The 16,777-nt window shown below is 42.9% G+C and overlaps 1 protein-coding gene across 1 annotated transcript in view; it reads left to right on the forward strand.

Annotated features, from left to right (window-relative positions):
* LOC147707124 (uncharacterized) overlaps window positions 1-6,684 on the forward strand; it is a 120,754-nt gene extending 114,070 nt beyond the window's left edge. Inside the window, exons 21-22 of the mRNA XM_086925180.1 lie at window positions 1,179-1,260; window positions 6,597-6,684. Of these exons, the coding sequence (XP_086781306.1) occupies window positions 1,179-1,255 (77 nt within the window). The 3' untranslated portion in view covers window positions 1,256-1,260; window positions 6,597-6,684. The remainder of the gene's footprint in view (window positions 1-1,178; window positions 1,261-6,596) is intronic.
* Window positions 6,685-16,777: the final 10,093 nt, after the last annotated feature.

A 16,777-nucleotide genomic window follows, 5' to 3' on the forward strand; every position in this document is an offset into this window, starting at 1 on the left:
AGTGAGGAAGGAGAACAGGGTAACGCAAAACCGGGCAGAGTCGGGGGTGTGGCCTACTTTATCACTTAGATTCGCCCATGTAAAGCGGTTTCCGCCTTATAAATCCAGATTTAACGCACATAAATGCTTTTACGTCAGACTGCTAGGCACATGCTCGTCCCCTTTCTTTCATGGCTGCTGCTGGCTACAGAGACCTGATTTTGATGACAAGGTTTCAGTAGATAAATACATTGCTCACTAGATGGCAGCAGAACATTTAGTATAAACATGGTAACATTTTAAGTTCTGACTCCTGTTTATACAAAGAGCTGCACTCTTACTAATCAACAGCGTGCACTTATTAAGCCACTTTGCATGGGCCTTTTAAAGAGACTTTAATTTGCTGGCGCGAGTTAATAGTTGTACTTGGGTTTTATTTTGTTTTTTGTTGGTTTTTTTTAATGTGAAACTTCTGCTATCGCCCTCCGAAATCTTTCACTAGACTAGTGCACTGTGAGGGGAAACCAGTTCAAGTGCCTGCGTAGGTGAGGACGCCGCTGCATCTTTTTAGCATCGTTGACCGTGGGCACAAGTGTTCGTCATCTTTACCACTTTGTTTTGTTGTTGTTGCAAATGGTAAACTGGTGCAGGATCCGGCGGCACTTGTCCATGTGGACAATGGACATCATTCACTGTGTTCATTTATCATTTATTTACATAAATGCCACAATCATTTGCGTCTTACGTGACAAACTTTCCATTTGACTTAATAATTTCCCGAACATAAAGTATGTTTAAATCCGGTTAATGTCGCTGCATTCTTAAAATTCTTGAGTTTAATTTACTCAGTGTAGTTTATACATTGGTAAGTAACCCACAAGTGCGTCTTGTTTAAAAATGCTTTCATTAAAATGTTATGCTTAATACACTTTTGTCCTGTGGTGGAAAATCTTTACAATCGTGGCGTTATTGTCTAGTCACGAGTCCAATCCAGAGTTCTAACATGTCCAAGGCTAACTTGTGGTAGCTGTCGCCTCAAACACGGCTGCAACTGGATAACTTGATACCACTGTACACCCCAAAGGAGAGAGTTTGTGTTAACTAATGGCGGTTATCTGCCTTCCGCTTTACGTCCTATTGTGCATTTAATGATTGTCTCTGTAGGTATTGCTTGGATTTAATGTGTCTGCTTTCTCCAGGCCGCAGTGTGGACGATCGCCCTGATGTGCATGGATACGTTTCCTCCGGCTCGGTCCAGTTTGTGGCAGAGGATTGATGAAGGTAACACATCTGAGCTGCTGAGGCGCCTTGCAGTGTTCTTCTACCCCGCGTCCATCCACTGTTACCTGCTAGGCCTTACTCCCCTGTGCTAAGCCTTTTTCGGCTACTTGGAGTAGTTCACGCTTAGGCCCCTGTACCTTCCAACATCATGGGATTTTAAAGGTACCCAGGGTTTGTTAATTCCCCTGGAGGGGACACAGAAATGAGCTAAAATGCAGCAAATTTTTTTTTTTTAATGGGGGAAAAAGTGCTGCAGATTAAAGCGTCTTTTTTTTCCCCCTGCAAATGTTATCAACAAAGGGTTTGTGGTGCTGAAATCACCAGCTTTCAGGGACAGACTTTTGTCAGAAAACAACTTTTTTTTTACAGTTTTGGCATTTTACTGCGGCATAGCCTATTTTGCTATTTTTTTGTGCTTTCAACCTCCTAGTTAATGGTAGAAATGGGTATGAAAGCAATAATGGATCCTGGAAAGCTATAGATTTCAGAAAAATAGACAACATTCGGAATTCAGCAAGGGGTCATTTGTATAGATCTTACAAGTTTTTATTATAGATGCAAACAGTTGAAAATAGGAAAAGTTGAAGAAAAAGCATTTGTTCCAATGTTTTCACATGTAACTTCTAAGATGACAGATTTTTTAAAGCAATATACCGTTCCATCTGCTTGACCCTTCTAGTTGTGGGGTTATATAGGACTTGTAGGTTTACCAAGAACCCTGCTAACCCAGAGCCAATAACTGAGCAGCGTCTTGCAATGTTTTTTTTATTTTGTACCGGGTTATAGCAATTTGGCAAAATATAAACCGTAAAAAAATCTGTATGGAAGACACCTATGTATTTCTGAAATGGGAACAAAATATAGCGTTTAGAAATAGTAGCTATTTGCACATCTCCGAAATTGTGGTTATCCATACTAGCATGTGAATTACAGGACATTTTTCAAAGTGACTTCTTTTTTTAAACATTCTTACATTTTGGGAGACAGAAATGCGTCCATAGGTAGTAACAGTTGTTCTACAATTCTGTATTCCCCTAAGTTCCCTAATAAAAATGATACTTCATTTGTGTGGGTAGGCCTAGTGCCCGCGACAGTAAACGGGCCAAAAAGCAACATGCGCACACAATTGTTACAATGAAACTGACCCTTTTTTTGCAAAGTGCCTAGCTGTATATTTTGAACCCTAGCTCCGCCAGCACCTAAGGAAACCTAACAAACCTATACAAGTTTGAAAACTAAACACCCAGGGGAATCCAGGATGGGGTGACTTGTCTGGCTAGCACCAGGTTCTGTTACCCAGAATCCCTTGCAAACTTTGTAAAAAAATCAAATTTTCCTCACATTTCTGTGATGGAAAGTTCTGGAATCTGCGTGGGTCCACAAACTTCCACCCACCCCGCATTTTCCAAAGTCTCCCTATAAAATGGTACCTCACTCGTGTGGGTGGGTCAAGTACACGTGACAGGCAAGGGCCATTAATGTGTTGCGGAGACCTAAAAATTACATTTCTTAAAACAACCTGGTTTTTCGGGGAGTACCTGGGTTTATGGCCCCGGGCTCAGCGTCTAACTAGGTAAACTTACCAAACCCAAACATTTTTGAAAGCTAGACACCCTGGGGAGTCCTGTGAGCTATGGCTTGTGTGGACCCCCCAACATTTCCCTGCAAACCTCAATGTGGTGAGAAAAAAAAAAATTCTAACATTTTTATGTGCCAGCGTTGTAGGATCACTGAGTTGACTGAAATTTCCTACCACCCAGCGTTCCCTTTGGTATCCAGAAGAAAATACCTCACTTGTGTGCCTGTCCTTGCAGAATCTGCTAAACATATATATTTTTTTTTAATGTAGCGCTTACAATTCCCACTGTTATACTCTTAATCCCTATGTTTTGGCCCTTCCCAGTGACTGGCATTTGGCCCACCCACACAAGTGAGTTATGATTTTACTTGGGAGACTGAGGGAAATGCTGAGGTGTAGAACATTTGTTCTGGCACAGACACTGTGCCAAAAATTAATGAGGGCAGTAAAGCCCTTGCCCAAGGGGCCGCTTCCCCCTCCCTGGTGGCTAGTGGGTGGACCCCTGTTTGTGGATAGCCCTCCAAGCAGTGATCCACTAGGTAAGGGAACCTTTGGAAACGGGACATTCTCCCCTTTCTAACAATACCTCTACCATGTGTTTCGATGCTCTGGTGGCTGAGAGCCCCACAAGCATGAAACATTTTCATTCTAATGACAGCGTGCCATGCGCATGATCGTCATTACAAGGACAACCAAAACCATGCCTTGAGTTTCCTCCAAAGGCAAAAAATTGGATTTTTTGTAAGTGTGCATGGTGAAATAGTTCCATCATGAGCACACTTGTGCTGACGACAGAACCATTTCGTCATGAGCACAGAAGTGGTTAAGAGCCTACGCCCTTGGTGCCATGTAAATCGATTGTACTACTTGTGAATGTGTAAATTCCCATAAGTTTACCATGCCTGCAATTATTAGTAAGCACAATGTTGCTGTTTTATTTCTAGGTCAGCTCTCCTTGCCAGTCGCAAGAAGAAAAGTGCACAGCATATGTACTAGTTTAAAAAAGTCATCGTATCACTTTTCAGGCATTAGACTAACGCATTTCAGTGTGGTGGTCAACATCACTGCCCTGAAATGCATTGTCATGCAATATAGCCCTCTCGGCTGTCAATCTAGAGTGCCTAGCTGCCAGACAAAGACACTGCATGTCCTACTTAAAAGTTTTGGGAGACATTTGTGTTCCAAAAGGTCTCAAATGTTACGTGATCAGTATAGGCGGAAAAAGAGAAACCACTCCAGCTACGGTAGCTCAGAAATGGGGAACTTGCAATAGTCTCTCCTTATAAAAGATACACGTATGTATTTCTTTGGGTGAGGAGGGTCAAGATTTGACAGGGTCAGGAACACAGCAAAACCTATCCTGTCACTTTATGATCCCCTATTATCTCAGAAAAATGTATCCTTTTAGAAATAAGTGAAATGTGACTTTGTGGAATAAAGTAACAAATTTGTGTAAACAGAAGTTAAGTGTTATGTTTAAAGGGGTTGCAAGCGGTATACCTACGTAACTTGTAGCTCAGAGGTGGTGACCCTCAAACATTTTTGGCTTCAAGCACGACAAAGATTTCTAGAAGAAACATTGGTGGTCAAATTGCAGCGATTAGCAACATGGTTGCTGCCTGAAAGGTTGGAAGGAGTGAGGCTTGCACTAGCATGGACTGGTGGATATTATTTTATTTCAGGAAAGTATTAATGCAGGCTAAGTTTATGCAAGGAAAATGTTAACTAGAGTCACAGGATCACTTGAGTATTTATTCGTAGCACCAGGATACCTACCCAAAAAAGTGTAAAATGTGGTTGTTGGTTGACTAGGGCACGACCCATGGTCCAGCAGCAACCACTATCCATGTCGGGGTAAGGCACAAGTAAACCCCATATTAACCTGTGCTCATCCCTTTGTTGCTTGGCACAGATCAGTCCGGTTTAACTTGCAGGCTGTGTAAAGTATTAGTGCAACACTTCAAACAGAAAAACTGTGAAAACACCACACGAAGAATCCCACACCAGGTTAGAAAAATAGATTTAAATTTAATAAATAAACCCAGACAAAAATAACAAGAATCCAATTAGTAGAACCAGAGGTATTGAATTTTGAACTTTAGTGAAAATAGCATCCAAAGGCGTAAAGCGCCATCTATGGATATCTGGTCGCGCCGGACCAGGATGAAGTCACAAGTTGACTAACCCTGATGGGCAAGCTGCAAGTACCCAGTTTGACCACTTGAACAGAGCACAGTCAATCCTGGTTTGCTGTGCGAAGCATGGATCCGTGTCAAAATGTGTCACAGGTTCAGTCTTTCTCACCCAGGCAAAAGGGCAGCAGGTCAGCAAAGCAGAAGTTCCATCAGTGTGGTCCAGCAGAGTGGCAGTCCTTCAGCAGCACAGCAGTCCTTCCTGGCAAGGTATCCACCGGTCCAGAAGTGTACTGAAGTAATATCTGAGGTCCATCTTTTATACCCTGGTGGCTTAGTTCTTGAAGGTGGGTGAAGCTTCTAGACAGTGGCTTTTAAGTTCAAGGAATCCCCTGCCTTGGCTTCAACCTTGCTGAAGTGACAATACAGGGTCATTAGGCCCTTTATGTGGGGACAGGACATAGCCTATATTGGTGTAAGTAATGTTGTGTCCAGCTCCTCTACAGCCCCCACCCCCCTGAAATCCCACCAAGTATGGCCCATCTAGTCACACCTAAGCTCCCATTGTGTGGCTTTTTAGGAGAAATACACAAAAATCAACTGCCAACTACACCCATCGTGTGACATACAGGCTGCAGGCACCAAATGATTAGGAAGAAAAATCCAACTTTTTAAAGTGCCATTGCAACTTAACCATAAGTTAAGATTTTGAAATGTGATTTCAGAGACCCCAAACATGAACTGGTTCTCTTCCATTTGGAAATGACACTTCTAAAATGTAACAAGGCATCTGTTATCCTATGGGAGAGAGTCCTTGCAGTACTGAAATGTTTGTTTTTCACTACTAGGACACGTAAAACAAGGTTTTGCTTGGGTGTCCACCACCATTGCTGCTGAATGCAAAGGCTCCTTAGTCATGATTCCACCTCGTGCCTCCTTCACCAACCCTACACTTAGTTATCTCCTCCTTGTAGGTTTTACCTCTGCTTGGTTACTGTTATCATAGATGTATCATTCAACTATTTCTCTGCATTAATGTGTTGCTCCATGTCAGATTTCTACGATGAAAAATCAATTTTGATCCACACAATGCCACAGCCTGCCACCTGTAACCACCGGTACAAATAGACCACCAGTAATGTTGTCACTTTGTGACTTCTATTGCTTCTTCCTCCATACTTAAAATCGTACCTTATATGCTTTTCCTTTTTCCACTTCATTTATTCTCTTTAGGCTCAAATCTTATATTTCTGCCTCCTCTTCCTCCCCACTACTAAAAAGGCCGGACAAAAGTCCTATCTTGTTAGAATGAACACGCTGTGGTCTACTCTGCAGCTATTCTTTAAAGCTTTTCACTAATAGGCCCTGATTGCAGCTTGAATGTAAAGTATTTTTTGTACTGCTTCGAAAAGATTTTTATTAAAGAAAGCTGAATGTTCAACCTGGGTAATCTTCATGTTTTATAATCTTAGGTTGCCATTGTAAAGGACAAATAAACCTCACGTTTGACTTCTAACTCTTGATGTAAACACTTTTCATAGGGTACTCAGCCATGTATTCTATAATTATAGCAATACACTTTGTATAATTTGCTGGCAAATTAATCGTTCTTTTTTTTTTTCTAGAGCACATTGATGGCTGGATCTTCAAACAAGCTTCCTTGATCTGTTTTATTTATGAATGTGCACCTGTTTATTAAACCAAAAAAGTGAACTGGATTTTGTCTTTATTTCGTGGAGATTGGTTTCACATGAAGTATTTTTCAGTGGCCAATGGCAGAGAAGGGTGCATTAGCCCCTAATGCCTGCAAGGGAGAAGGTGCCACCTGGTACCTTGTTGGGTGGTTAGATGGCCATGATTTTGGTTGAATTGGCTTCCTGACCTTGGGTCCTGATATTGATAGTTACAACCCAGCCTATGGCTGTCTACCAAAGCCTCGGGTGCAGCATTTACTTACTGGCCTATGTGGCCCAAGCTTACCCACAGCATTGATTTAGATTGAAGCCCCTCAGTGACAATTGCAGCATAGTTCCTGTGTGCTAGCAGTATGGGCTGTCTTGTAAACTGTGTGGTTACAAGGTCTCTTTTGGTATTTGCTGTGGCAAGTCAGGGCCCTGTAGTAGCTATACAAACTTGATAGTTTGCCCCAGCAAGGTTGAAGTTTATGAACTTTAATCCTTTTACTGTCTTCCTATTGAGGGCGGGTTTTACAAATTTTGAACTTCTGGAAAATCCACAAAATCCTACAAGTCCTGTATTACTTTATTAATCCTTGGTGGATCCATAAAGTGTTTTGCTACAAAGGTAGGACAGATCCCGTGTATGCAGATTTATGACTCTGTCCCTCAAATTAATCAATGAGAAATTCTTAGTTTGCAGCTAGAGTTGTCCATTGGCTGTCAGAATGGTTAACTTCTAATCCGTACTCCAGTGCTTTTGTGGTCTATGGTTAAGAATTCAGTTAAAACTTTTATCGTTGGTATGAAAAGTTGTTGAATATGCCCCTACTTATTATTCAAAATGGTTCATGTGCCAAACTCACTCCTAAAATTCTTGTAACAGCATGACCGTTCCAAGGATCAATCATACCTGCAATGGTGAACAGGCTTTCATCTATTGCAGCAGGTCTAGGTTATACCTTGCTGTCTTAAATGTGGAAAATTGCATTTATCTATATCCACACATTCTTGAAAGTCTTTATTGGTTTGGATGATTTGTTGAGTGAGCTATCTGTCTATATCAAAGGTTACGGGAACGTTAGTTGGCTTCGTATTTTACACACACAACCATAGATATTTAGCAGTTATCTGAAGAAACTGTAGCTCCTGCCCTATGGTAAGTGACTAGCGCCTGCCATGCAGTTTCCTCATCAATAATTTTACAGCCAATGTTGCAGTATTAGGATCAATGATGTCCTAGAAGATGTCATGAGTGATGTAATATGTGGGTTTTTAGCAGTGCCTGACGAGGGTGCGAGTTAGTTACCTTAGGACACTTACCACTAGGTCCTAACTATAACTACCTACTGGCAACCGCCAGTAGGTTAAATAAACATATATAGTGTTTGGTCTATGAACTGGAATTTATAAAGCGTTTGGTTGCCAAAAGCATTATGGTCCTAAAAAGTAATTAAAGTACTGAATGACCAGGCAAACCGGAACTAGACTAGAATAAGTGTTTACATCAGGCTTCTAAACTGTAGTAGCTTTAATTGTGTAATGAGATCTCGGTATTTGCAACATAAACCGAGAATGTAGTATTCCTTTACCTAAGTAGCTGTATGGTAGAACACTTTGAGCTGAATGGAGAACACAATTGGGGAGGGGGTGGTAGGGTCTTTCTAGGAATTTTGTATAGGAAACGAGTGATATGTGGGTAGGCCTCCCTATGTAATATCACAGCACCCCAAAAATGGTCCTGTGATTCACAATAAGAAATCCTTAGCCCAGTCCTGATAGTGTGGGAAAGAGTAGTCCTGCTGTAGCAAGTGTTGAGCATTTGAGTGTGAATTTTGACGATAAGTAATTGACATGGCAAAGGAAATTCATCGCCAATCCTTAAAAACAAAGCAGATTTTTAAAGTAAATTTTTGGCCCAATTACTATTTTGGTGTTCCAGGGACCGTTGTCGTTTGGCGGCCCGCCCTCTACCCTGGCGGTCCGACAGCCACGACTGCTTCCAGACTGCTGTGACACCTTCAACATTACATTTTCCACAGCGGTGGTGGGGAAGGCATCAGTCAATGGAGGCAGTGCTGGCATGAGCACAGCTGTCTGAATTAGTTGTGTGGACGCTCCCATGAAAAGGTAGGCCAAAAGGCAGGTAAAGGGCCACACAAGGACTGTGGGGCATATAGGCCCATGTGTGGCTGAGGCCCATGTTAGCCCCACATGCCAGTCTTGTTGGTGTGTGCACGCTTTGCCATGCACAGCATGGTGCATGGAAACAGTGCACCCGACCTTGCTGGCAGCACAGCAGTGCGGCCAGCATTGGCTTCATGACCTCTCCTAGAGCCGAAGCATGCAGTCTACCTTAGCTTCACCACTGCAACACCACCAGCCCCGGAGGAAAGTTATGTGGCTTTCAGGATGCCGCTAGCTTGGCGGCATTTCCGCAACCGACTCCGCTGCTGCAGGCTGGCGGCCTCCCAAAGTTGTAATTAGGGCCTTAGTCACAAAACCAAACCGGATGCATTTAACCAGAGTTATGGGTTGTTGCAGACATAAGTCTGCAACTCACTACTGAGAAACTTTGCCATTGCGGTCAATGAGGGGCTGGGGGAGAAGTACCATTGACTGTCACTGGCAGGTCTAACAGTAAAGAAGTGTGGGGTCAGTGGACCACTGGTCCCATCCTTGTATGCACACTATAATTCCTCTATGGGTCACAGAGGATTCACGGAGTTTAGGTGATGGTTTCAATATTTGGTTTATTCATCAAAAAACTTCTTTGATTAAATTTCAATATAGGTTCAGTAACATTGTTCGTTTGCACAATGCGATACAATCCTTTATCTACATCCAATGCATTTCGGGGTTATCGTACACCCCTTCATCAGGGAAAGGACACTGTAATCAAAAACATAAACATCATAAATAATATCCCAATGGAACGTTTGTTGCTGGGCGTAACACTGAACCTAGCACTTTCCAGTCTCTTCCTTTGACGTTTGGGTATAGTTAACAAATGCAACTGATCGAAGTAGTTGATTAGGGATGTAACACAGAATATTTGCAGAAATGAAGGTAGGGTTCTTGTACCCTGATTTAAAGACATATCTGTTGGCCACAGGGAGCCAATGAAGCTTACTCATCAAGGGTGTAGTGTGGCAGTGTCTAGGTTGGCCAAAAATCAGCTGGCTCTTTACTGCTTTCTTGGGTATGGGGGGTGGGGCGGTGGGGGGGAGAGAAGTCACCATTTCTGGGGGCCTAAAGGAAGGAAGCCACTGCTGTGTATTTTTTGTCACCACAATTTGTTTTATTGGAGTTGTTTCAATTGATTCATCGAATCCCGTATGTACAGCATAAATTGTTGAAAGAAGGTTCTAGACTTCAGAGTATCATTGATGGAGAAGATCAGTTGCATATCATTGCATAGTTGTAAATCTTTACCGTCCATTTTTGAAGGGAAGGTATGAGGGTTCCTGCGGCAGCAAATGATGGACGGAATGCTGAATGATCTCTTGACTGTGGGTGAATGCTTGATTCAGACTTAAATCCATAGTTTTGCTCACTACCCCAACCCAGCTCTTGACCATGTTCCTCATGGGAACAGTCGAGCCCCAACTGCCAAATCTGGCTCCTCCCTGGACCAGAAACAAGCTTCCTGGAACCGGCTTTTGGGTAACAACAAGAGATAGTAGGATTGGAGAAGGACTGATCCAATTTCTGGCAAAGTATGCCTAATTAGTTAAGTTTTATGAGAGGGGTCTCCAGTTCATAAAGTTCGGAGGAGAGTATTTTCAGTTAATCAGGTTTAGGTAAAAAAAAGGGCAGAACGGCTTGTCCTAGGCCCCAGATAGCTGTGTATATGCGCAGATGGGCTTGCGGTGCACCATCTGTCAGTGCTGCAGCCAGTGTTTTAGTAGGGTAGGAGCTCTGACTTCTCCCACTTTGACCCCCCCACCAATGCGAGCGCAATCAGCTTGACTGACAGTAATTCAATTGAAAAAGCAACAACCAAGTTAAAAGCTAATTTGATTTTAAAAATAAAGGTAATAACTGAGCTCAACTAAGTTTAGTAAAGTGCAAAATAGTATTTAGTGCAAATATCCAACTGACTGCAAGCTGTCTCTAGTGGCCTGCGCTTCCACACTGCTGCCAGTGTTTTAGTAGGGTAGGGTTGATATCCGGTTGCGCATGCTTTGAAGCTCCCAGCCTTGATGTGACACTTCACTAGCCATCTTGTCAATGGGGGAGTTGCTTACTGCTTCCCATGCAGGCCTTTTTTGAGGTTGGATTTCTGTGTTGGCGGTAGCAGCTGCATGCTGCCAGCCAGAGCACAGGAAAGGCTGGGGCAACCAGGTGGGCAACATCTAAGGTAGCCATCCGGGTGCATGACTCATCAAACCAGACATTTGAAATCATGACAGTGGTGATGAGGCATGTTTGATAACAAACATGACCATGTTCAGTGGTAGCATAATGGAGCTGGTGACCTAGGGGGGTGCCTGTGGCCAGCCAATATTACCCTTTGGACTGCTGATCACTTATAGTCGTCTTTAATGGGAAAGGCTACTATAGGGACCTAAAACATTGCCTTTATATATCCACAATTTTTTTTTTAAAGATTTTTTTGGTCCTTGTATATGCCACCAGATAGTATGACTCTGGATGGGATCTCTCAAATCCGCCGGCACAAAACATTACTGTGCGCCCTGGAATTTTATGCTTGGTGGTTAAAAGATCTCCCAGAGGTAGGCTGTCTACTAGTCCAACTCCCCTATTCGATGTCAGTAAACCTTGCCCCAGGGAGGACCAGACCACAAACCCCTGGCATAATCTTTGGACTTTTCATTGTCTATCTGTCCGACCATTTTATCAACAGAGCCCAGATCTTCGCCGCACCCTCGCCACTACACAACAGATCTAATTAACTTACAGCCATGATATTTCTTGGGCAGTCTGCAAACCTTGGGGGGGTTGGAGATTTCCATTCTCTGCACAACTCCCTCCTAGCGATGACAATCACATAAAATATAAACTGAATGATACTGTCTCTAATATCGTTATCATATGGTAGACCCAAAAAAATCAGTCTTGGGCTGCAAATAACTGGTCTTGACAGTGCCTCCTCTAAGAAGCTGCAGACCTGTTGCCAATAGTTTTTAATTTCTGGGCAGTCTGCAAAAATATGTCATCTGCAGCTAAAAGCTTACATCTAGGACAAATATGATTCTCCAGATATTTTTGTCAATTTTGAAGGGGTCCAGTAGACCCTGTGCTGTGTAGAGATGGTTCCTTCTAAGATTGGCAGGTTTTATTGTTTTTTGGGATATTATAAATTAATCTATCCAAACCTCTAGCTTCTTTTCCGTGCTATCTACCAATAAGTCGCCCCAAAGTTTAGAGATTTCTTACTCCTGTCCATCTTTTGCTCCTATTAGTAAAATGTACCAAGAGACCTCCCCCTTCCATCCTTCTTGTCTACTGGCTAATTCTAGAAATTCACGTCCCTCTTCTTCTAGCGCCCAGTTTTGACTTCCCCACCAAGATTATAATTGATGGTATTTAAACCTTGTAAGGGATCTTCCTGTCATATTAGATAAGGATGTCCAGTCTAGGAGATCTAAATTGCCTTGCAGGTCTCCCCATCTTGCAAAGCCTGCCTCCCTCAACGCGGAAGAAAGGCAATCTAATAAACGTTCCGGGGGAGTCCCAAATTGGTGCTAGGGAGTTGTAGTAAGGAATTTTCCAGATTTTACAGACTGCTTGCCACAACTTAAGAGCTGAAAGTAGGATTTTTAGGCGGACTTTCTTGTAAAATTTCTGGGCACCGAATTTAAACAAGAAAAATTCAAGACCCTGGGGAGATCGGATAGCATTGCTTGGAACAAACGGCCATGTGAAGATGAATCCAACTTGTTAGCCAGGAGTCTGAAATTTTTTAACTAACGCATAACAGTAGAAAAGTGAGTCTGGGAGGGCCAGTCCACCCATTTTCAACCCCCTTCTAAACTTCCTCCAAGCAATTCTTGGTGACTTAGTAGCTCAAATAAATTAGCCTATCTTGCCCTGAAGGCTGGAGAAGTCACTTTAGGCAATACTACCATTTTGATTAAATTGACTCTACCGTATATACTAAGAGGTAGACCGGCCCATCTTAGTAAAAGTTTAGTTATATCTTTAACTACCGTTTGCCAGCTTATTTTGGCAACATCCATCAATTTTTGCGTAATGTAAATACCCAGATACCTGATCTTGGTTTTCACGCCTGGTATGGGGGCAGGACTATTCCAACTCATTGTATCTGTTTTGCTCTTATTATTGCTGTATCCCGAGACTGCTCCATATTCCTATGCTAGTTGAAATAACTTAGGAATAGCCTTTAATGGATTGATGGTATACAGCAATAAGTCGTCTGCATATAATGCAGTCTTTAGCTCCAGCCCACCCATCTTAAAAGGAATGATTGTTGGATCTGATCTCAACAATAAAACAAAGGGCTCGATGTATAGATCGAAGAGGAGACAGGGGACAACCCTGTCTCGTCCCTCTCGATATCGCAAACCAGTCCGCCAGGCAACCATTAATCAAGACTTTTGCCCGTGGGTTTCCATACAATATTTTAACAGCCTGAATAAAGGATGATGGAAAACCAAACCTGATCAGTGTCCCAAAGGAACATCCAATTGACCTGATCAAAGGCCTTCGCGGCATCAATTGCCACGATGGCCAATGGCAGTCCTTTTTCTTCTGCAAAATCTATTGCTCCGATGACCTGAAAAGTCAACTCATTTAATTGTCGACCTGGCACAAAGCCCCTTTGATCGGAATGGTTAATGGTTTTAATAACTTTAGATAGTCTCTCAGCCAGAATTCCAGGGAATATTTTAAGGTCTGAATTCAGAAGAGAGATAGGTCTATAAGACTCTATTTTCATGGGATCTTTATTAGGTTTAGCTATTAGTGATAGCAGCCGCTAACCATGAAGGTGGAATACCCCCTCCTTACTGGTATATATTATTAAAGAGACAGCAAGTAGGGTAGAATCTCTTCCACATTATCCTTATAGATCTCCGTTGGTAGGCCGTCTGGGCCTGAGACCTTACTCCTACTCATCTTTTTTTAACTGTACCCTGATTTCCCCTTCAGTGATCTCACCCGATAGCGTCTTTTTATCTGCCTCACTCAATTGAGGTAGTACCCTTTGGCTCCACCACTTCTCCAATTCTTCTGTTCCAATTCTTCTGTTCCAATGCTTATATTTTCCTGAAATAACTCTTCCATGAAACCCCTGGCTTTAGCCCTAATCTCTTCGTCCTTAGTCAACTGTTTTCCCGAATTTTGTTGGGACAGGGTATTGATGTTGTTCCTGGTCCTGTCTGATCTAGTCTTCCATGCTAGGAGTGCCCCACACTTCTCCCCGTATTCGAAGTTTTTAAGTTTGCTGGTCTCCCATCTATCATGAATCAGCTTATCTGCTTTGGCTTAAACTCAATTGTAGCTCTAGAAAGTCCTTTTCTAGTTCTGGGATCTTCTCTTTCCCCTAGAGTTGCCTGCTGTAATTCCTGTTCTTCTTAATAGAGTCCAAATCTTTAGCTTCTCTTTTATCTCTTTTCTTTTTTGTCTCATCTGGTGTCCCAAAAAACCTCTAAGAAAAGCCTTGAATGACTCCCAGACAGTTTGTTCTGTAGTCGAACCCACATTGAATAAAAAGAACTCCACTATACTGCTCTTAATTTTAACTCCAATACTATCATCTAGTAGGATAGTTCTGTCTAGGGTCCATCTGCGTTCATAGACCATGTTCTTGAAATTGATGTTTAGTTCTACAACTGAGTGGTCTGACAGGCCCACTGGGATATGGGCAACTGAGGTCAGAACAAACTCTTAAGGTATGGTCTACCAGGAACAAGTCAATTCTTGAGAATTGTTTGTACTTCTTACTATAGAAAGACTATTCTCTTAAGTCACCATTCTTGGCTCTCCAAGCGTCCAAGTTGAAATCCTTTATTATGTTCTTAAGAACTGAGAGACCTTTTGGGCAAAACATATTTTGCTCTAGAGGTACGGTCTAGCTGACAATCTAAAACAAGATTGAAATCCCCCCCACCGAGAATAAGAGGTGTTTTGCTCAAGATTAAAATCCTCAAGATTACGAAGAAAAGTTTCATTATCTTCGTTTGGGCCGTAAAACACTGCAAATGTGTAAGGTGAACCAGCGATCAGAAGGACCGCCACCAACCACCTCCCTGACTGGTCAGTGTCCCAGCTCTGTACACTAATTCCCTTGTTTGCCCTGATAATTATTGCCACTCCCTTAGAGATTCCCTTCTGCCTAGAGCATAAAACATCCTGTACCCAGCGTTTTTTTCTCAAAAACCTTCTTACACACTTTTGCCTCAAGATGGGTCTCCTGCAACAAATATATACTAGCCTCCAGGTTCTTTAAAAAATCGCAAACCCTCTGCTGTTTCTTGAAACTTCCTATTCCATTAAGGTTCCAGGAGATGATCTTACTACTCGTATGTAAGTTTACAGCCATAACCAAATGTTACCCAGCAATCAACCCTCCCGGATAAATGCAGCATCTGAGTAGCTGTGTATTGTATTTCTGTGGTCAAATGAGGACTTTTTATTATTTTTTCCCTTTCCCTCCCCTGAGGAACCCCCCCTTCTTCTTCGGCGTTGTCTCGCCCCTATGAAACTCCCCGTCTTTCAGCACCCTAACTATCCTATCCCTTACCATCTATTATATGTGTGATTTAGTGTGTACAAGTTTTTGGGGGTTTTTTTTTGTAAGTGTTATCCCCCTTTTTTTCCCCAAAGAGAAATGATCAGTATCTCTGATATACCATGTTCATTATTCATATAAACAAGTGCTAGCAAGTCCTCTTTGATCATCAGTTATCCATGAGGTAACATGTGGTTAAAGTCTCAGCCACCTGTACTACCATCATCAGGTGGCTGAGGAATATCACATGGATGCTTCCCCCCAGACACCCAGAAGTCAGTGGTCCAGGCCTTAGTGACATCGCGGCTGGACTACGGTAATGTACTTCTTCTGGGTGCCTGCAAGGAGGTCACCCGTAAGCTCCAAGTGGTTCAGAACATGGCTGCCCGTCTACTTTGTAATTTGCCTACAACAACCGGTCTCCTCTTCCCTGCGCAGCCTGCATTGGCTGCGCATAGAATCTAGGTCCAAATTTAAAGCACTATGCTTTATGCATCGTATCAAAGCTGGAAAATCCCCTCACTATCTATCCACCTTAGTCCATCAATATTGTCCCTCCCGCACCCTTAGATCCACAACTCAATGCAGATTCTCTGTCCCCCGTTTCAAGCGTGCTAGAGTCGGTGGGTGCTCTTTCTCTTACCTGGCGCCCTCGCTCTGGAACTCGCTTCCCATCCCTTTGCGGTCTGAAACATGTTATCTTAAGTTCCGCAAAGGAGTGAAAACCTGGCTGTTCTCTTTGCAACCTGTTCCTTGCACTCCCGTTTGCCCTCTTTTACTTCTGTTCTTCTAGCGCCGGGAAACCCACGCGTAGCTGCGTGCTCAACAAAATCAGATATAATAAGTGCTAGGTTTAAGTATATGGGCAGTAGTGAAGGCTAGATAGACCCAAACTAAACTACTCCCTCATATTCAGTAACAGCTCATCTACTTCTGGCTAGTTACAAGTGTACATTTTATTATTCCACATAACTTTAAGCATAGCTGGAAACTTCATCTGTACTCAAGCCCCCAATGATCTAAGTTCAGGCATTCTCGAACCTAGTTCCCATTGTCTCTGAGACGTTCTTCCTCCTTTATCAGACCTGATCTGAGTCACGTGAGAGGGACATGGCGGCAGCAGGCTAACGGCTGTCCCGGAGCTCCCTGTCCGAACGCACCGGGAAAATTGGCTTTAGATGTTCCTGCACGGAAGCCTGCGGTGAGAATGGGTGATAAGGGAAATCGCAATGTAGTAACGCGGTAAAAACAAGTTTCTCTTTTTTTTTTTTTTATAAAAACGAGCGGAGCAGTGGCGGAGACTGACACGGCGCTAGGACCCGGGGGAGATGGTAAATCTGAACTCTCACCTGGAGGACGAGGCGGGCTGATTCATGTCAGGAGAGACGCTGGTTTGGAAGCAGCCCCGGGA

Source organism: Lissotriton vulgaris, chromosome 6, assembly GCF_964263255.1.
Source record: "Lissotriton vulgaris chromosome 6, aLisVul1.2, whole genome shotgun sequence".
Classification (NCBI taxonomy): domain Eukaryota; kingdom Metazoa; phylum Chordata; class Amphibia; order Caudata; family Salamandridae; genus Lissotriton; species Lissotriton vulgaris.